This window comes from Colias philodice, chromosome 1 (genome assembly GCF_061535455.1).
Source record: "Colias philodice isolate Cphi_HAF_F1 chromosome 1, ilColPhil1 Martin Lab GWU primary, whole genome shotgun sequence".
Lineage (NCBI taxonomy): Eukaryota > Metazoa > Arthropoda > Insecta > Lepidoptera > Pieridae > Colias > Colias philodice.
The window spans coordinates 6,913,136-6,933,998 of record NC_143086.1 but is presented as its reverse complement, the minus strand read 5'-3'; the positions used below and the strand labels follow the sequence as shown (position 1 = coordinate 6,933,998).

At 32.4% G+C, this 20,863-nt stretch overlaps 3 protein-coding genes across 10 annotated transcripts in view; 1 reads left to right on the top strand and 2 right to left on the bottom strand.

Annotated features, from left to right (window-relative positions):
• syd (JNK-interacting protein syd) overlaps positions 1 to 6,813 on the bottom strand; it is a 28,465-nt gene extending 21,652 nt beyond the window's left edge. For 4 of the 7 annotated variants that reach the window (XM_089714142.1, XM_089714107.1, XM_089714153.1 and 1 more), the window contains exons 1-6: positions 6,185 to 6,813; positions 4,828 to 4,983; positions 4,291 to 4,438; positions 3,738 to 3,854; positions 1,864 to 1,934; positions 378 to 528 (exon numbers count right to left, since the gene is read on the bottom strand). In XM_089714142.1, the coding sequence (XP_089570268.1) occupies positions 378 to 528; positions 1,864 to 1,934; positions 3,738 to 3,854; positions 4,291 to 4,438; positions 4,828 to 4,983; positions 6,185 to 6,514 (973 nt within the window). In that variant the 5' untranslated portion in view covers positions 6,515 to 6,813. The remainder of the gene's footprint in view (positions 1 to 377; positions 529 to 1,863; positions 1,935 to 3,737; positions 3,855 to 4,290; positions 4,439 to 4,827; positions 4,984 to 6,184) is intronic. The other 3 variants (XM_089714071.1, XM_089714115.1, XM_089714122.1) reach the window with 2 other exon arrangements.
• Positions 6,814 to 7,947: 1,134 nt separating this feature from the next.
• On the top strand, positions 7,948 to 15,520 carry wus (TM2 and DnaJ domain-containing protein wurst). The gene is made up of 7 exons (XM_089714401.1): positions 7,948 to 8,064; positions 8,167 to 8,482; positions 10,372 to 10,519; positions 10,734 to 10,938; positions 11,226 to 11,369; positions 11,614 to 11,737; positions 13,510 to 15,520. The coding sequence occupies exons 2-7, from the start codon at positions 8,219 to 8,221 to the stop codon at positions 13,744 to 13,746; spliced, it is 1,122 nt and encodes a 373-aa protein (XP_089570527.1). The 5' UTR covers positions 7,948 to 8,064; positions 8,167 to 8,218; the 3' UTR covers positions 13,747 to 15,520.
• A 507-nt stretch (positions 15,521 to 16,027) lies between these two features.
• The window catches only part of Egfr (epidermal growth factor receptor), a 73,861-nt gene continuing 69,025 nt past the window's right edge, over positions 16,028 to 20,863 (bottom strand). For both annotated transcript variants that reach the window (XM_089714009.1, XM_089713946.1), the window contains exons 4-5: positions 18,927 to 20,754; positions 16,028 to 18,194 (exon numbers count right to left, since the gene is read on the bottom strand). In XM_089714009.1, the coding sequence (XP_089570135.1) occupies positions 17,349 to 18,194; positions 18,927 to 20,754 (2,674 nt within the window). In that variant the 3' untranslated portion in view covers positions 16,028 to 17,348. The remainder of the gene's footprint in view (positions 18,195 to 18,926; positions 20,755 to 20,863) is intronic.

Below are 20,863 nucleotides of genomic sequence, written 5' to 3'. Positions count from 1 at the left end.
ATAGGAAAATATGGTACATATTGATAATTTCAAGAGATTTAGCAAAACAAGAACATTTTTTGTCAAACATTTATAACAAATTTATCTTTAAGAATATTGTGTCTGTTTCGCTGTCGTAGTCTTTACAATAGCTGAACCGATTTTCATGAGACCTTCGCGTGCTGACAGTATTCTGATATAGATTTTATCATAGTGGACAGCGTTGGGCGAGTAGAGGCAATCACGAATGTGGAGAGCCTAAATGATCGGCCGACATTGTAGATGTTTATTCATAATCGCCGCAGCAAACATCGACGAACATTTCTTGGGCCAACGCTGCCCATTGTGAAGAGGGCCCATAAAATTCATCATTCCCCAGAACTGGTGATGACACCTACCAGTTATATCACCACCATCATCACCGTCTACCATAGTAGCGTCCGTATCGTGGAACGCCAGCTCTTGGTACAGCGTGTTGCCGCAACGTCTCTCGCTCTTGGTCTGCGACTTGCCCGTGTTGGTACTTGGCGGCGCCACTGGGGATGTGGCCTGAAAGTATCAACAATGTTAGAAAAGAATAACGGTTAGGAAGTAAGATATAAATCAAAGAATAAGAAAAGCTTAGATAGGAGTAGGAAATGCATGAGAGCCGACATCGATAAAGCACACCAAAAAATGGCATTCGATAAAAGTATTTTAAACATTGAAGTTAAACACAGGTAAATATGAACAAAAAATAAGTACGAAGCAGTCCACAAAAAAATTACATAATAGGAAGCTCTCGAGTTACATTAAAACCTATTTCGTTCCATCGCTAATTAGATCAATTCAAATTAAGAAAACATAACTGTCAATTGTCAAACGTCACGTCATATAGCCAACGTGTAAATAAAATGAGATGTTCTGTTTTTAATTTCGCATCTGCATTGATAGTATTATTATTAGCGATGTGTAAGCAAGTTGTAACGCTGAAATGTTACCAGTGTTCGACTACGTATAACCTGGAGTGTCTTTCGAACAATTTAAATAGAAGATACTTGAGGGATTGTAATTCGAGCAGAGTTGGTTTGGCCCCGGTTTGTCGATTATTGTCACAGGTGCAATATTTCACAGAAGACCAAGACATGACGGTGATACGAGAATGTGCGTACATATACACGGAACCACTTAAATGTGTGCAATCGAAATTCAGTAATTTGCACTATTCCTCGTCCTGTGAGTGCAGAGAGGACGGCTGCAATCGTGCTTGGAAGCAGCACAAGAAGTTATTTCTGTATATTCTTACCGTTATAGGGATTTTATCAATAAAGTAGTACGTAACATCTGCCTATTATTGTCAGTTAAATATATAATAATCCACAATCTCTGTTAAGTTTTAGCAGGATGTAGTTTGAAAACAATCATTCTTATCAAGAACAATTTTTGGATATAAAAAGGATACACATTTGGCTGACATGAACAAATTGAAGACTTGTTAATTTTTTTTATCATACAGCATGAATATTAAAACGAGAATTTAAATTTAAAAAAATGAAATGTCGACGGTTTGTCGTATAAAAAATAGACAGTGACTAGTTTATAAGTTGTCTAATGAATTTTCAAACCGGCCTTGTGGTTAAAACAGAAATCACTTCCTTCCAAAATGGCAAACATTGCCCTTTCAAATATACAAACACTATTTCAAAAAATCTTGTTTCTAATATTGAGTGCGGTTTCACCGCTTGCTAATAATCTGCCTGATAGCCTTATTATACACGTTTTTACGTAAATTTATCAGAAACCTGCCCGACCCAGACTTCTGCAACGACACATAACATAACTGCTACATAAAAAAAATAAAAGAAAGCTGTAAATATATATTTTTTTTTATTAAAGTTATATCACCTGACTCTGCTGCGTTATAGGGTCAGTTTGGTGAGCCCGCTCAACCGTTGTTACTGCCGCTAATTCAGAGCCTATAACCAAACCAAAAATATATTAATTATATATTGGCGTCTTCGTACAACTATTTAACTACTATGACTTAGTAGTCACGTAATAATGACTTAGTAGTGCTTTTCTAGCAATAATGTGGGAGGATGAGTAGTTAATTACAAACACATTTCTCGCTACACATCCTCCCACATATTGGTTGAAAAGCACCCTTAAACCTAAATTTAATACATAATTTTACACAATATTTGCGTAAATTCATATAAATCGACAGTTAATTAGCCTGTGACGATTTACGTATGTGTCGGCAATTTCTTACTAATTATTATTGATTAAATAGAGGTTCAAAAATACTCTGTACTCCTCTGATTCGTTTATATTCTAGACTTATTTTTATCTCCAATGTAATATTGATTAAATTTTCGGGTCGACGCAAAATAGGCGGCCGTCCTCAGCCATCGGTGGCATTCAACAGCCCACTTGACATATTTTTTCATATATATTATAGTCCGGGATACATCGCCCATTTTTGCAAGTGATTACTATCAAGCTAATTTTTCGTGAGTAGCTTTATTTTGATGAGATGCCCAATAATTTCATGTACGAAACTCTCGATTGTGGTAGCTTACAGAGATAACAAGGATAAAAATTTTTGATTTGACGGTTCTCAAATATTTATTACGCAATTTGTAGGACAATATGTCTGTTGAATTATATAAGTATTAAATAAGTGAAAATAAAAAAATCAGCTGGTTAGTAATCATTTATGATGACTTCGTTATCGATACACATTGGAAAGGGGGACTCTTTGATCAAACCATAGATTTTGTAGGACAAATATTTTTTCGAATAATTTAGATAATTATCTTGAGATTGAACAAAAAAAAACATTCAGTTAGTAATTAATATTTGAGAACCATCAAATCAAAATATTTTATCCTTGTTTCCTCTGGTAGCTACCACAATCGAGAGTTTCGTACATGAAATTATTGGGCATCTCATCAAAATAAAGCTACTCACGAAAAATTAGCTTGATAGTAATCACTTGCAAAAATGGGCGATGTATCCCGGGGTATTTATTATTTACACTTTTACTTACGCCGACCCTTGCACTTCTATTACAGCCACAATAATAGTTAATTATAAAAAATGTGTCAGTTGTTTATTCAATAACAAAATTTAATGTAAGTACAGAAAATACAAAATCCAGGACCAAAAGTATATCAAATATTCAATAGTTTTCATTGATGGGCGCATCATATCTTCGCTTTTGACGAAGCGCCGTTCATAATTTTTTATAAAGATTATGAAAAGTAGAATGTAATAAGGAGACAATCATTTTGAATCATGCTTGATATTATTACGATTGTTTATAAACAAGATCATGAGATAAGATCGCTGTTATTAAAATACAAATAAGTTATAGTATTAGTCATAGTATTCAAATATTTAAAAGTATAGTTATGTATTTTTTTGTCTTTTCAAATCAAAACATTTTATTTTCTTTTCTCAATTACCACAAATTTATAAGCATAGATAGATTTCATGCTTCTTAAAAAAACACGAAGAGGCCAACACCGCATCTACTAAGTAAAATAAAACATAATATGTAACAGATATACTTACAATAAAAAAAAATGTATACGTGTACTAGAGTACACACGTAAGAAGTGAAACTTCTTTATGACCTTAAAAATGTCACGAGTACGGCGTAACGCAAAAATGTCACGCGTACGACGTAACGCAAAAATGTTACACTAAATTTTTGTCCAACCCCGATAAAGAAGTTTCACTTCAATAAAAGAAAAGATAGAATCATGCCATACCGATAGGTGGTGACGATGGTGACGACGAGAGACTCACTGGACTGCCAGGAATGCTCTCCGTCTGCTCAACAACATTCACAGAACCTTCGAGAGAAGCAAACCCAAACGAAATAGGACCTGAACAAAAATCATATCTTTAATAGCTAATAAGAAGGACTTAAACACGTAAAAAATGTGTTGAACCAAATAATTTAAACAAGATACTAAATATAAATTCGAAAAAAAATCAAACTATTCCTAAACCCCGACAGATAAATTATACAAACAATCTAAGAATAAGCTTAAGCTAAGATCATGTTAAAGCAGTTATGACATCAGATTTGGAAATAGTAAAGTATTTTAAAATTCAAATTGAAACCAACACCGAATACACATTTAATATAAACACTTAACTATAAACAAAATAATACAATTGATTGAACAAATAAACAGCCATAAAGAATCAAGTATAAAGATTGTGATAATTATGTATGGGGTGCTTCAAGAGCCAAAGATTTCATATAGATACTATGTAGAAGGAGAAAAACATAAAGCATGTAGCATGATCGCTCACCACTAGACCTCCCAACAGGATTTAGGCCAAGCCTACCACGAACTTCGCTGCGATCACTTGCGGTGCTTAGCAGGAGTTTGGTTCGCTCCATGTAATCCATATGCGTCTTGAAAAGCTCAGTGTAGCGTTCATGCAGTTTGGCATATTCCTAGATGTAAAGGATTTTATTAAATTATCTATACATGAATAAAAAGTATTAAATTATGTGATCCTTTATCATGATTGACTTTCAGTAGAATTTTTCTTCCTATAAAATTATGATACATAAGTGAATATGAAACATGAATGGTAGAAGCTGTATATTTAAATTTTGTCGGATAACTATGAAACAACAAAAACAAAACTTTAATCTTTAATATATTCACTGCTATAGATGTTGAATACATCAATCTAGACTAAAACATCATAGAGCTCTGTTGGCTACAAGCCAGAAATACTTCAGAGGTATAGCAATACTTTTTTGCATACTCCTGCATTGTTTGATTGCATCTCATACTTCAAAATCTAGTTGGTTAAAGCTAATTTTTATTAATATACCTTTTTCAATTCATTTTCCCGCTCTTCCAACCTGCTGGCGTGGTCCAGAGAATTCTTATGCTTCAACTCAAGCATCCGGACAATACTGTCGAGTGCCTCAAGTCTGCCCGTAAGATCTTTTCTCTCGCCTTCATAGTGATCTTCAGCTTCAAGTAACTGTTTATGATATAACCAAAGATCAATATTTAAACTATGAAGCATATATGACTATTTTAACTATGAAGATTTCTGAATGAAGAGAGTAATTCTATCGTTATCATTAGTATTACCTAACATTGCATTTTAACATGAACTACTTTAAAGATATTATATACTTAAATTTGTAAACTTAATTAGTTGAATGTGTTAAACAAGAAATACACACAATAACAAAAATATACATTAATCTCACATCTTCAGTATCCCGCCTACTCAAATTGTTAAGTAGTAACGATTTGAGTAGGCGGAATTCACTTTAAATAATATTTTCATATAAACGCTAATATATTGATGTTTATTTCGTGATATAAAAGAAATGTTATAGATACCAAGTTTTTCATATTTTATTTATATATTGTAAATTTAAAATTAAAATAAAATATAAGTGTGAAACAAAAAATATTCTTATTAGATCCAACAAAGGTGATATTTTAAGTATAATTTTAAATATAAAACTTAGGTGAATTATATTACATGTTTATCTTTTGCATAAGGTGAGATCATTGTTTATTCATTTGGTCAGTAATGACTTTATAAAGATGTCATAATGCATTTTTGGAAGCATTCTATTGAGTAGGTATAATGTTTATTGTGTAATAGCAAGTTTTGTCTCACTCAAGAGTACCTCAACTAAAATATTAACCAACCAAATTTCTTACTTAATTACCGTTTTGTGGTTTTTCATGAATGAAATGATTATAATATCTATAATATGTATTAGAAATTGTTTTAATATGGTGAAATAATATTTTTAAAAAGTTGTTATGTTTTATGAAATCAATAAACAATATCAACTTGACAGGAGTTAAAAACCTTGAAATTAAACCATTTTTAATACATTAATACAGGCCCACATAGGTATTATTTATTTTATAAATATGTTTTTGACATATCAAGATGGTAGGTTAAAAGCCAACCTAATTATGCAAGAATGTTAATGTAATGCCTTACTACCTTACCTTGAAATTAAGATAACAGAATGGGAGACACATTTTATACATGAGGTGATATCATAATAGTAAAAATAAAGACACAGTTTAATTAAATAAATAGTAAACTGTTACGAAAACAGAATTCAGAATAAATAATGACCTTGTTATATGCAACAAAGGAAGCTAAGTGAATGTCTAAGACTACAAAAATATTTTTAACTGCTCACCTTCTGTTCCGCATGCTTCCTCGCCGCCTTCTCGCGTTCATATTGCGTGACCAGTTGTTCGTTGTCTTCCCGCAATAATTCCAGTTCCACTTCATGCTCCTGGTTGGTTTGGTAGGCAGAATCTAAACACTCCAGAACGTTAACCAGCAACGGCATCAATGTTTTCACTACATCTTCATCGTAGCGCGCTATCATACGTTCAAACTCTTGGTAAATACTTCCAGCCAGGGTCTGTACCTTCTCCGACATCACTACGTGTGAGTCTTCATGGGTGCCGTATATGGTTTCCGCCGTGACATAGCCACTACTCGAACTGTCTTCGAAATTCATGTTTACAAGTTGAACAATTTTTAATATATTATTATCGCCTTGTTAAAGCAATTAATAAATTTTACGGGACAACATGATTATGAGTTTTGTATACATATACACTAACGCACTGTCCTATTATTGTTAGTATATTTTAGAAATAAGAAAACGATGCAGCCATATTAATTTTCGGAAAGGGAAATATGTAAATATAATATAGAAGAAGGTAGAAAAATAAAAAAATATATATTAAACCATTTGATTGATTGACGTATTTTTACTGTACTGCACGAAAAAAACTTCGATTAACGATTGACGTTGTAAGAGCTTCCGATTTATCATAGACTGTCATAGACACTTAATGTGTGTACTTCCGGGTTTTGATGATACCATATAAAATTTTTTCATTTCTTAAAAAGTTTTATTCAGTGTGGTTCTTGAACAAACATTGCTACAAAAATCCATGTATATTGTATACATTGTAATTTAATTTTCACATAGACTTAAAATAATTAGTAAATCTATATAAAAAAAACATTAAGATTATAAAATTATTACTAATTTTATTCCTTACTAGCTGTTTTCTGCGGTTTCACCCGCATTGCTCCGCTCCTGTTGGTCTTGGCGTGATGATATAGCCTTCCTCGATAAATGGATAGCCCATTAACACCGAAAGAATTTTTCAAATCGGACCAGTAGTTCCCGAGATTAGTGCGTTCAAACAAACAATCAAACAAACAAACAAACTCTTCAGCTATATAATATTAGTATAGATAAATGAATTTGAATGTTGGTCTTATTTATAAATTACTTACTATTACCTATTATTATAAACGAACCTGAAAATCTAGTAATTTTTAGTTGTTATCAATGATCGAAATATTCAAGGCATTCCATCGTTTCAATACAATGAGAGATTTTGTAAAAAGGAGTAGGTACACGTCTTGGTTTGCGCATCTACGCAGTTGTCATAGAACTGTTTATTATGCATTTTTTTAGGGTTTCATGGTTAAATGACAAGAAAGGATTCAATATAAATTATAAGTATGTATTTATCACACCCGTGGCAGCCTGTTTGTTTAGGAAAATCATATTTTAAATATTTTTTGTTACAACTTATCAGGATTAAATACCTAAAAACCAATATCCTATAAAAATAAATTGTATTTTATTTTATGTATAAAGATAATCTACAGCATAATATAATAATGAATATAATTATGTAGGTTGTTATTGGCCTCGTTTGAGTTTTTCTCTCTATTAATAGTAAAGTGAGTAAAAATTAATTTCGATATAAATATCGTTTGTCGTTTTGTTACAATTATATCCATAAATAGCATAAATTTTATAAATTAATTATTATATTATTTAAAATTTCCTTAAACTCTTAACGAAACCCAGTCATTCATGGAACGATTTGCACTTTGCCGAATAGTTGCGCACTTGTTGCGCAGGTTTGCGTTCGTCTAGGATCGATGATCATATTGACATATGAGTTTTGACATATATGACGTGTGTGTTTTATGTGCATCTTCTGCTTTTTAAATTTCGTGTCGATTGGGAAAACGCACGTAAGTTATATTAATATAAAGAAGAGTATTGATAATTTGGAAAATTATAAAGAATTTATTTCATAAATAACTATTAAGATTTTATTTTATACACAATTACAGTTTGTTGCGGTATATGGGCGTCATTTAAATTTGTCCTCTGAAAGTAACTACGATGACTGCTAAAGTAGTTTATCCAGCTTCTGGTCGTAAGTCGATGGTTTGGGCTTACGTGTTCTGGTTATTTGGGGGTATACTTGGCCTGCATCATTTCTATCTCCGTCGCGATAGACATGCTTTTGTATGGTGGTCAACCCTGGGTGGGTTTGGTATTGGATGGCTAGGGGAAGTATTTCGTATACCGCGTTATGTGAGAGATGCCAATGAAGATCCTCTGTATATCCAAGAACTAATCAACAGAATGCAACGCAACAAAAAGGTAAGTTTAATAGATCATTATTTATAGACCTACTTCTTAATATTAAATACTGTGGTTGTGGTTCTGTTGGATTCTATTTTTAACACATATATTTTTCTCCGAAAAGAGAAGCACATGAAATAGATAGCTTATGTAAAAGCACAGTATTAACATGCTTTGTATTTTTTATATGTAGTACTAGCGACCCACCCCGGCTTCGCACGGGTGCAATGCTGATACTAAATACACTACAGAAAAACTCGAACTTTTCTGTAGACCTTTTCAATGTGTATAATACTTAGTACATTATTTTGATAAAACTCGTAGGGTTCAGCCTGCGTTTGCAATGTAAGCGGAAAAAATGTAATTTTTTACGACATCACATTAGAAACCTCAAAAATAACAGTACTTCTCCACTATTTAATGGATATTATTATACATATAAACCTTCCTCTAGAATCACTCTATCTATTAAAAAAAACCGCATCAAAATCCGTTGCGTAGTTTCAAAGATTTAAGCGTACAAAGGGACATAGGGACATGGGGACATAGGGACAGGGAAAGCGACTTTGTTTTATACTATGTAGTGATATGATCATTTCAATAAATATTTGATTCTATGGGAAAATAGTTAGACAAAATTGTGTTCTATATTGTCTGCATATTTCTTAAAGATGAACACTTCTATTTGTCTTATTTTTTGTTTATCTAACAAGAATTATCTCAATGCTTTTTATAAAATGTGGTTCATTGAGTAACAATATACAATTCTAGGTAATTATTATTACAATTCATACTGCTCCAAAGAAATCTTATACTTTTCTAGATTGAATCTTAACTATGGCATGGCAAATGCATATATGATGCTTTGTAAATGTAAGTTCAGGTCTGTGAATGGGAAGATCAAGGTAGTCTCTTTGAAAGACTATTTGTATGCCTTTATTGTTGCAAGTAATGCAAATATAAATCAAAGGTCAACTTTAACAATAAACTTCATTTCAAGAGAAAAAGTAGTTACCTAGAGACATTGCTATTTTATAATACATCCCAAGTTCTCGTGCTATTTGTTATATTATTAATTCAATCTCCTTCTAAATGATATTTTATTTATGTATTTCTTTAGGCATACTTTTATCGTTTCAATTAACAATTTCTTTGCACAATGGAATCTTTAATTTATTTTTCATCTTTACAACAGACATTGTGGAGATGGGGAGCTTTTGGTTAAGGTATTGTTAATGATTTTATACTAATATTTGGCATATCATTCATTGACTTACAGTATGGTATACTATAATTTATGTTGAATCTAATACATCTCATACATTAATTCAATTTTTTTAATATTTTTTTGAAAATGAAGATGGAGATCTACATTTTTAATAATTATCATCATTCTTGAACATTATGCTGACATATCTTTATTATAGAGAATGAAAGAAGAAAGTAAAAAGATATTTTATACTTTGGATAAATAGTGTTTATTTTTGACATGTTGGGTATTTTAGATAGAAATACATATATCATTAATTCTCAAAAGGAAATCTTCATCTCATATAACATTTTGTTTTCACTAGATCTAATCAACTTTGTTGCACTCATTTGTAAATGCATGAATAATGCATTTCAAAATATAATGTGTTTTACATACAATTCCTCAAGATGCAATACAATTTTTGTTACTCACTCTTATTTATAAATGTAGGTCTATGATTGCAATAAATATCACTTTTAGCACATTCACAATGTAGTTATTGCACAAAACTAATCTCCTTAATATTTAAAAATAATTATTTACAAATTCAATATTTCAGGAATTGTATATTACGCATTGTATCTACCAATGTTTGCATATGCATGCTTTATAAACAATATTGTATTGAGAGTAATTGTTGAATTCTGTCACACAGCCTCCATTTTCAATGAATCGTTTCACTACAATGTTGATGGTTGGATACTCTTGGGGCCAGATGATGATGTTAGCTGTACCACCTGATGAATTTTGGGGGTTGAATCTCCGATATCTCAATTTGCTTGTTCCTGTTGTTGTTGCTCTTGGTAAGTTTGTATAATATTATAATTATTCTTTTTTAGGGAATTAAATGTAAACTCTTAAAGAAATAGACAAACTTGACTATTTTGTGACATAATCAGTTTATTATTATCCTTAAAAATTTTCCAAAAATACCATAAATTATGTTTATCAGTGTTTAGTTATGTTTGATTATTATTTCTTTGGTATTTTAGTATGGAATGTGCTTTGCTTTTCTAGGTGTATGGACAGTAGGTAATATTGGTCGTGAACAAGGCGGTCTGAAGTGGCCACTGTTAGCAGCATTTGCAGCATATCCCGTAAGATATTATATCTATGATGAAACGGTCTGGTTCACTGCAATGGTTGTCACTTCAGCACTCGCCTTTGACACATTTTCCAAGGAATGGAGAAGGACTCCCCGTAAACGGCATAATATTGCAAGGTAATGTTTATACTCTGGTTTTATTTATATTTTTATCATTTGTCGAGGGGTAACATTTGTCCAGGGACTACTAGAAAACGGCTCAATACACAGGGAATAGAAGATAAATCTTTGCAGTTTAATTTTTATACACAATTATCAATACAGAAAGGGAAATAAAACTTGAATTATTGATTGACACAAAAATATTAGAGTACTTTACAAATATATAATAGAAAACTTATAATGTCCATAAAACTTGATTCTCTCTTATGGTAAACTACAATCTAATCAAGGGATATTTGCAGACGGGCTATAGTGTTGGGTGTCTGCGCGTGTTTGTACCTATCTCTGTGGTGCGGCTACTTGTACTTCCACGGCACCATAACGGACAGTGAAGGTGACGAAGTACCCATTTATGAGGCACTGCATCATTTCTTCACAAGTCCGTGGTAAGTTCATACTCAAATGTGTATAGTTTATGTGATTTTTGTGGGTTAGTATATACTTTAAAGGACTAAAGACTTCAGCAATGTTGTTATTTTGTTTAGTAAAAATTAAAGGCTTTTGGATTGAATGTCTATGTTTTGTAAATGTAAAATAAAATAAACTGCTGGTTTGTATTTTATTAGATACATTTAATGTCGAATTATAGCCAGATCTTTGTTTGTTTCTTAAAAACAAATCTATTTGTAGGTGGTTGGATGTAAAACAATGCCTTTTGGATACATATCAATACGCGCAGCATCACGGCTGGTATGAGGTGTGGAAACAAATCATAGATCTATCCGATCCCCACGGTGAACAGAATGCCTATAAGGTACGTCTAAAATATTTGTATTGATTTTTTGTCACTCAAGCCCTCTTAACACACGTATAACCTAGCAAGGGGGGCTGAACCTCAATCCATTGTTAAAAAAAACATGTATAAATTCATAAATAAAGATTTATTTGATTTGATGTGATTAGAAACTGCATTTGCGACTTATCTATCTAAACTAATATTACAAGTGAAAATGTGTGTTAAAGTATATGCAATGATTTCTCGGGAAGCACGCTCCATCTTATACTCCATTTTCAGTTTCTTGCAGGCGAGATAGTAGTCGATTGCTTCTCTGTTGATCATAAAAAATATACTGAACGGATGACAAAAATCTTTCACTACCTACTAAAAAGCTATATCTTAACCAGCAATAGGCTTTAGTATTTCAAGTAAATTATTGCAAAGCTGGAGCAAGCAGCGAATATGTTATAACTAGTTACCGTGCCCTTGTGCATAATCCATACTAATATTATAAATGCGAAAGTAACTATCTGTCTGTCTGTCTGTTACTCAATCACGCCTAAACTACTGAACCAATTTTCATGAAATTTGGTATGGAGATATTTTGATAGGTACCCGAGAAAAGACATAGGCAACTTTGTATCCCGGGAAAATGACGCAATCCCGGAAATCCCACGGGAACGGGAACTATGCGGGTTTTTCTTTGACTGCGCCGGCGAAGCCGCGGTCGGAAACCTAGTAATGTATAAGAAATGAAATTCCTCACATGTATTTAACTATTTACATTTATTATATTGCGTTTATTTTAATAAGCAAAACATGTAAAGTATAACAGCCAGCTAAGCAAATGTTATTTGTAATGTTTACTATATTATTTTATTGATGGATTTTTGTATGTTTTTGATGAATAATATTGTTATAAAAACATGGACAGTTTTATAAATTAAACATTTAAATTATTATGAAATGAAATATGAGATGGTTTTGGATGAATTACAATTTTGGGTAATTTTATTACTATTTAATTATTTATTTAGGAATAAGGCATTTGCGAAGAGCTTTCTTGATCAGTCTTCAGTCTAAAATCACACATTTTTGGGATTATTATTAATTTGTCTTATTGAACACTTGCTCACAGCTGCGCTTCGCGGTTTTACCCGCGTGGCTTCACTCCTGTTGGTCTTAGCGTGATAATATATAGCCTATAGCCTTCCTCGATGAATGGGCTATCTAACACTGAAAGTCTTTTTCAAATCGGACCAGTAGTTCCTGAGATTAGCTCGTTCAAACAAACAAACAAACAAACTCGTCAGCTTTATAATATTAGTATAGATTAGTATAGATATAGATATGGTCACATGAATGTTTAAAAAAATCTATATATTGGGCATAACAAACATCAATTTTATTTATTATTTTGTATCTATACTGCTTTGCAAAGGTTTGAAACTGCTGTTTTGTTTCAATATGTCAATATGTGATCGAAACGTATAATGTCCACGTCCAAACTATCATATTATAAAATTGTGATCATCATGAATGGTTACCATGTATTTGAAATTTATTTCAATAAGAGATTGATTTGCTGATATCAAAATAGCAAAAACTAAAATCAAAACTAAAAATAAGGGAGAATTAGCCTTAAGAACACTTGCACAGAGCAGCGCTTATTTCATTTATTGGCTATAGCGACATTTAGAAATATTGTTTTAAAAATAGACGTTTGCGAATTTACTAATGCATTTTCAATGTGTTTCTCTATATCATGACAAATGGGTTAAATTATTTAATGACTTGTATGTTTTCAGGTCCTTGGTTTAGGTCCAGATGCAACCCAGCAGGAAATAACATCCACATGGAGAAAATTGTCTCGTGAGAATCATCCAGACAAAGTGAAAGATGAGCTTCATAGACGGGCGGCCCAAGAGAAATTCATGGAAATACAGCAAGCTTACGAAATACTGTCTAACAGCAAACATCGAAGGAATAGACGCAATAAAAAAGACAATTCAGAACCAAAGTCTAGTGGGCGTAGTGAAATGTGACGAACGCTATACGAACTGACTCCGATAACTTTTAATCGTGCTATATTTGAACTATTTGTCTATTTAACGTAATTCGCCATGGCTTTTAGACTTTGAGATTTTATCTATTTAGAAACGAAAAATATATAAAAATACAAAAAAAGTTATTGAAATAAAGTGGATACTTTATTAGTAGAAATATATTGTAATCTCTTTGACTTGCCGCTTAAAGGCGTCAAGTACTTACTTACTTATATCTAGTGATTGTTTCTAGACGAACAATTTAACTATTAGTGCGTAGTACATCAACAGTTTGCTCAAATTTTAAATTTCTAATATATTGTGAAGGTGTTATTGTTATAATTATTATAGAACGGTGTCGAGCATTTAATGTACCAAATATATGCAGAGCATTTAATAGAGTTTATTCAGTATTTACTCTATTTTTTAATATTTTTTATAAGGATTTTCTTGTAGGGTTGTAATTAATGAAATCTCGTTTATTTTTATACGTGTTAGTTGTCTTTAATAGGGTTAGAACATATAGTAGATCTACAGTTGCTATTGTTTAAATTAATTAACTTTGATTTATCCAAAGCTACAAAAAGCAATTTAACAGAATATATCATAGTTTTAGAAGATTTATTTAAATGTTTTTAACATATAATTATTGTCAATTGAGGCACTAGTAGAATATAATACTTGTAACGTAACATATTTTTATCAATGTTAATAATTTAAAATGGGAAGAGTTACCTTTGATACAATTAAAGCTGTGGAAGCGACTTAAAATGTCAATTGATTATTTAAGATAATACAGAACTATGATATGTTTATATTCTTCACCATTTTGCATAAACCTGGAAGACATTTTAACAACTTGATCCCTCTAATAAAATAATTATAATAATCGCAATGAAAGCTAATGTGGCAACAGGACTGTAATTTGACGACATTTGATTTTTCCTAATCATCGACTATAAGTGGCTCACCTATCACCACTATTTTAATTGTATCGAAGCTGTATTTTTCCTAATGATTTTTCGTGTGAATAAACACACATTGATCGTTGTTAAATTATATATTTTTGTAAGAAAGGGGCTTATATCTGGCGGTAATGCCTGACCCATTTGAATTGTAGTCTACACGTTATTCAATTACGTATCGCACATTTTTAGATCTTTTTTTTATTTTTAAGTAATCTTACCGGTTTCACAACTCCTAGATAAGTTCTGGGTAGATTATCTGTGAGTTTAAATGATAATATTTGAAATTATACGGTAAAAAGAGTTATCAGTGACTATCAGCAAGTTGTGAATCTGGTCTTTAGTATTTTAGAGAAACTAAATGATATTTTTATTTATTAGATTTGATTGTAATAGGTAGTAGTAATCTCAATAAAACCGATTTTCAGTGAGCCCCGAGAGCAATTATTCGTCATAATATATTTTTAATTGAAGAAAAGAAAATAAATACAATATTAATAGTATAATGTAAAATATAGACATAATAATATACTATAATATATATATATATATATATATATATATATATATATATATATATATATATAATTACGTTATGACTGAATTATGTTATTATTAATGATCATAAATGTATTGATGTTTATTAGTCCGTCAAACGTAAGTTTTCAGTTATTATTGTATGTTAATTTTTGAATTTTTAATATTTATATTTATTAGTCTTAATAGTATTTAAGGAATCAAATCGAGCATTCATATTCTAAAAATATTAAATGTATTAGAGGTATTTTAAATTATTATAACTGCTTATAAGCAATTCTGTGTTTTTTTTTCAAGCCATTAAAATGCTATATGGGTTGCATTATGTCCAGATAATCAATAGAAATGTAATCCATAGAATGATTGTTTTTATGTATTTTATGAATTCTCTTATGCTAAGGTGATATAACATTTGATTCGAGCGAGTGGCTGATTTTTAGTCGTATGTGCATTTAATTAGTTATTAGGTAAATTACAAATAAGGTTTCTTGGTGTGGAATCGCGTGGAAAATTCCATCCGTAATAATTTTACTAACTGAATATAATCGATATGTCCAGTTTTCTGTCATAATTCATAATCCAAAGAGATGAGAAATTTTAGTCATTTTTGATGCTCTATCTCGACTCTATCACATTTGAATAATAATGAAAAATGCCCACAGAGCAACAATACTATCTCTATTAAATTATATCTTATTTTTCTTAATTTTATAGAATCATGTTGTAGTTACTTGAGTCTACATTTACTGAGGATTGAGGGGGGAATTAATAAAAGACAATTTAATTTATTTATTTATTTTATTAAGGTATATAAGTACCCACATTTCATTCGAACCTATACACAGTCACAATAATATAGCCGTTCAAAATATTGCTAACATTGTAATGTATTTGTATGGAAATTCTAGAAAAAAAAATGTGTCTACTATTTTACATCAAACTATTTGTTCTGTGGGGATATTTTGAAATAATAAAATGTTGTAAACTATAAAGTGGGCAAGAAATGTTACAACCGGTAATGGAACTACAAACTTCAATTTAATTAACTTTAGACAAAACAATGGCACGGAATTAATTTACAGGCTTATATAAAACAGATACACCATACATTTTATCGTGACTATTAATTTTAAGTAGTTACTACTGTCACATACATTATTTCGTTTATATCTTCTTCATATATATTTTTTACAATATCTTTTATATTTACAAGTTACATGGCAAACGAGGTTTGGTTTAATAAAACCTTATAAAACTATTAAAATATGTTAAGCAGTAAGTTTAGTTGGAAATCGTTTGAGCTTGTTTTGTGCTTAAGACATCGCTCGTAAATGCTTATAATTAGTGTCTTTTATAATCTGCCATAAATAGATATTATTTATTATAGTCGTACCTTTGTACACACATATTTACAATAACTTAGACGTCGCTAGGGAATTATAGTCCTATGTCGAGAGGCAAGTACAAATGCCTATGTATAGATGAACCATACAAAGAGATGATGTGAGTCTGGCAAGGATCATCATAGTGAAAAAAAAATGTACATTAAAATGCGTACGATTTCATATTTATTGTGCAAATACCTAGTGTATTATATATTCCAAGTTAAATACATAAGCTTTGTATTCAATATGTAAATTATGGAATCAAAATTTTGTCTTTTATAATATTTAATGGCAATATAGTATCAAAAAATTCACAGACTTCATATGTTATTTCATTATTGAAACGTAAAAAATTAATCTAATTATCACAGTTTAAATTAAAATAATTTTTGCTTATAACAGAAACATAAACATAGCCTTCCTTAACCTATACATTATAATAAATAACTTATATTTGTGTTTTGTTTCCTATTAGCACTTAATACGATATAAAATTTTATACACATTATAGTTCATAACAGTTTTTACAAAATTAAGTAGGGGAAATAACAAACTGGATTATAACTACAATAAAATTCTTAGTTTGATGATATTCAACAACTAACACTAGCCATCAACAAATGGCACAAAGAGCGCGCGTGCGCATTAAGTAGAAATGTTGTATTTTGAGAGATCAGTCTATAAAACACATAAAACATAACTTAACACTTAGTTTTTATACAGTCGTCTCATTTCGGCGCAAGGGTTGCAGTTCCCGCTGCAAATCGTTATAGTATTCGTGATCAGACATCGATTCCTCTTCCACAGATCTCTGAGGTAAATATTTACTCGTCGTAGGTCGTGGGGTGGATTCGCTGCCGCTTCCTTCGCTGGGACACTCCAACGGCAAGGGTTCCGTGGGAATCCCAATAGTCTGCGCCGGTATACTTTGATCTGACATCAAGTACTCAGGATTATCTATGCATCTTTTTGATGCCGCGAAGCCACTGTAACACATATCTTTCACATCCTGCCCTTCGCCTCCTTCACCTATTAAGTCCATATAGGCTGAGGCATTTTGTGTGTGTTGTGGTGATGGCATCAAATAATCGTCTTCATCCAACGGCAAATTGAGTTTCAAGTTACCTACTTGTGCGTCTTTTGTTTTAGACATACTATCGAATTTGCTTTCATCATCTGGTCTCGATTTCATAGGGTCACTGCAATATCTCGAGCTCGAACTATCCGAAGCGCAAACGCCATTGTTGTAGTAATGTCGCACTTCTGTTCCATCTGAATTGTTTGTGTTGTTATAGCGTAGAAGATCTTGATCCCACGTTTCGGGTTTATTTCCAGCGTCACTCGTCGCACCTTCTGTACTAATAACGTTATTCGTCCAAGAGGAAGACGCACCAGGTTTCAACGATCCCGTGTGTGTTTCTACACCGGTGGTGACTACGGAGTTTGTTGTCGCAGTGTCAGGTAAATTCTTAAATTTGGGTTGTAGGTATTCATCTGCTTCCACTAATGGTTCGGGGCCATCCATTGCTGATGAAAGATTTCTTATCAATTCCTTTTCATCCTGAAAAAGACAAAGATTTTGCTATATAGTTTAAACATTAAAAAAAATGTATGTTCGGAATAGGTAGAAATAAAATAATAATTAATGTTGAGGGTAGCGTGTGATGCGATATTTTCAATTGGCCGACGGGAGCGGCATTCGCGTTCATTTTTTTCTGCTTTCGGGATTCGTTCGTGGGACTCGATTTTGCACTGGTAGCAATCACGCGCGGATCGCGATTTATTTAATTTGATACGGATGATCAAAAGCACTTCTCGGGAAGTTTTGGTTGCTTCTAATTGTTTTAAATTTAATTGTGATATTCATAATAACGCCGCGGTTTTTACATAACGCGAGAATTGTTCGTTACATGAAACAAGTATTTAATGGCGAAGTAGTGTGCCTGGCTGTACAACGGTGGTGACGTACATCGTAAATTGTTTAATCTATTATTCCCGTAAATTTAGTTTTCCTCTCCAAGGGTCCTATTGTCTTTAATCTTTATATATTATATTTGACCGATCGACACACCACATAATATGTACCTATTTTCTACGCAACGTGGTATCAGGTATGTACCTAGGGTTTGATTTCGGTAATATTTAATTATTGTTATTTTGGAAAGTGTGTATCTACGGCCGCCGATCCGTTCTTTGCGATACAATGTATCTTATGAATATGATTACGCAGAAAGTCAATGTTATTTATAATTTATAATATTTAATTAAAACAAAAGTAGCAAAATAAACGCACCTGTGTAGAATAGGAGGGGAGACGCATAAATTTATCTCCAGGAATAACAAGATATCTTCCCGGGTCTCTGGCCATTTCTGCGAAGGTGTCTGCCAATTGTTTAAATGTCGGTCGACTATCAGCATCCAACATCCAGCAGGATACCATTACACAGTAGATATCCAATGTGCAAATTGCAGGCTGTGGCAGTTTAAGACCATTTTCAATAAGTTCAGGTACGTTTCTAGCAGAAATATTTGCATAAGGTCTCGCACCGTAGCTCAATATTTCCCATATGGTCACACCGAAAGCCCATACATCACTTTTGTGTGTAAATATCCTGTGCTGAACACATTCTAGAGCTAACCATTTAATTGGCATTTTTCCACCCGCTGCTTTGTACTCATCTTCATTTATATCTAATAACTTAGCTAAACCAAAATCTGTTATTTTTACACAGTTTGGTGTTTGTACTAAAACGTTTCGCGCTGCTAAGTCCCTGTGCACCAAACGTTTCTCTTCTAAATAGGCCATTCCACGTGCAATCTGCGTGCACCAATTCAGGAATGCTTTTGATCCTATTTTTTCTTTGTGAGTTCTTACATAGTCTAGTAAGCAACCTAATGGCATTAACTGAGTAATCAACATCATTTGGTTAGTCATACAAACGGCAAGCAACTGCAACAAGTTCGGATGTTCAACACTCGCCATAATATATGCTTCTTCCAAAAACTCCTTGCTGGTGTTTGCACCTGTTCCTTCTTTTAAGACCTTTATCGCAACAGGGATCTTTACATTTGCACCTTCTGGAACCCAAACACCTTTATATACTTTTCCAAATGCTCCGAACCCAAGCATTCCACCTCTTCTTAATTCAGCTTCCTTTACAATTCGAAGTTTAGCTAAGTTTGGTTTTACATTTGTTGGACGAAGGGGTTCATTGTCTTCACAACCAGTTAAAACCATAGTCATTTTCACTGCTTCTTTCTTGGCTTTTGCTTTTTGTCTACAGGTATATCCGACAATTGCAAGAATGACTAGTAGGATAAATGCCAAAACTAAAATAATTACAAGAACTGTTGGTATTTTTGCAGTTGCCATTGCAGGTGGACCATTTGCTAGGGCTGAACAATATGGTTCATCAATGGGATTCTGCAATTGTTCGTCAAAATAAATTTTGTGTGGTATATCCTCTGGGCAAGAGTCAGTACAATTAAACGGTCTTGCATTTGTGTCACTCAAAAATATTTTCAGATTTTGACACTTTATGCAATCAGTGGACAAAGGGCCTGTACATCCACGGCATTCATGATGACACGGTGTGCATATTCTACTCGTTTCATCCGTGAAATGATCTGTTGGGCACTCATCTTCACACTGATCTCCGCGCTTAAATCCATTACACACTTGACATACTTGTTCATGTATACCGAATCCAGTACATTTTCTACATAAAGGATGGCATTTTCGACATACTACTTTTACTTTTCCTTCTAAAGGTTTCACGTTTCCAACCCATTCATTATAATAGCCATCAGGACACGGTTCATTCTCTTTAAGACAACTTTCAACGGTGGCTTCCACACTAATGATAGCCTTTTTGCAAGAATTGCATCCGCCTTCTCCAACTGTGTTTGCTGGCCCTGTGCACCCATTAAAACAGTTTGTATGACAAGGTTGGCAAGTGCCATTTTCAGAAGGATATCTTGAATCTGGACACTCCGCCACGCAGTAAGGTCCATCGCGAACATGTCTGCATCTTGTACAATTTGCTCGACTTGGCCCACTGCATCCGTCAAGGCATTCCGAATGACATTGTTTGCACGTTTTTGCTCCCGCTTTATAAAGCCTGAAATGAGATAATAAAAATTGTTAGATACATATTTTTAAAGAAAAATTGATCGTTCACACCAAAATCTAAACCATGTCAATATAAATATATACTAACATGTTTATGG

What these genes read in the sequence shown, in the direction of transcription:
- wus (XM_089714401.1), top strand. Translation starts at nt 8,219, where the DNA reads ATGACTGCTAAAGTAGTTTATCCAGCTTCTGGTCGTAAGTCGATGGTT. An exon ending in GAATGCAACGCAACAAAAAG is followed by an intron (nt 8,483 to 10,371) that starts GTAAGTTTAATA and finishes TCTGTCACACAG; the next exon opens with CCTCCATTTTCAATGAATCG. An exon ending in GTGAACAGAATGCCTATAAG is followed by an intron (nt 11,738 to 13,509) that starts GTACGTCTAAAA and finishes GTATGTTTTCAG; the next exon opens with GTCCTTGGTTTAGGTCCAGA.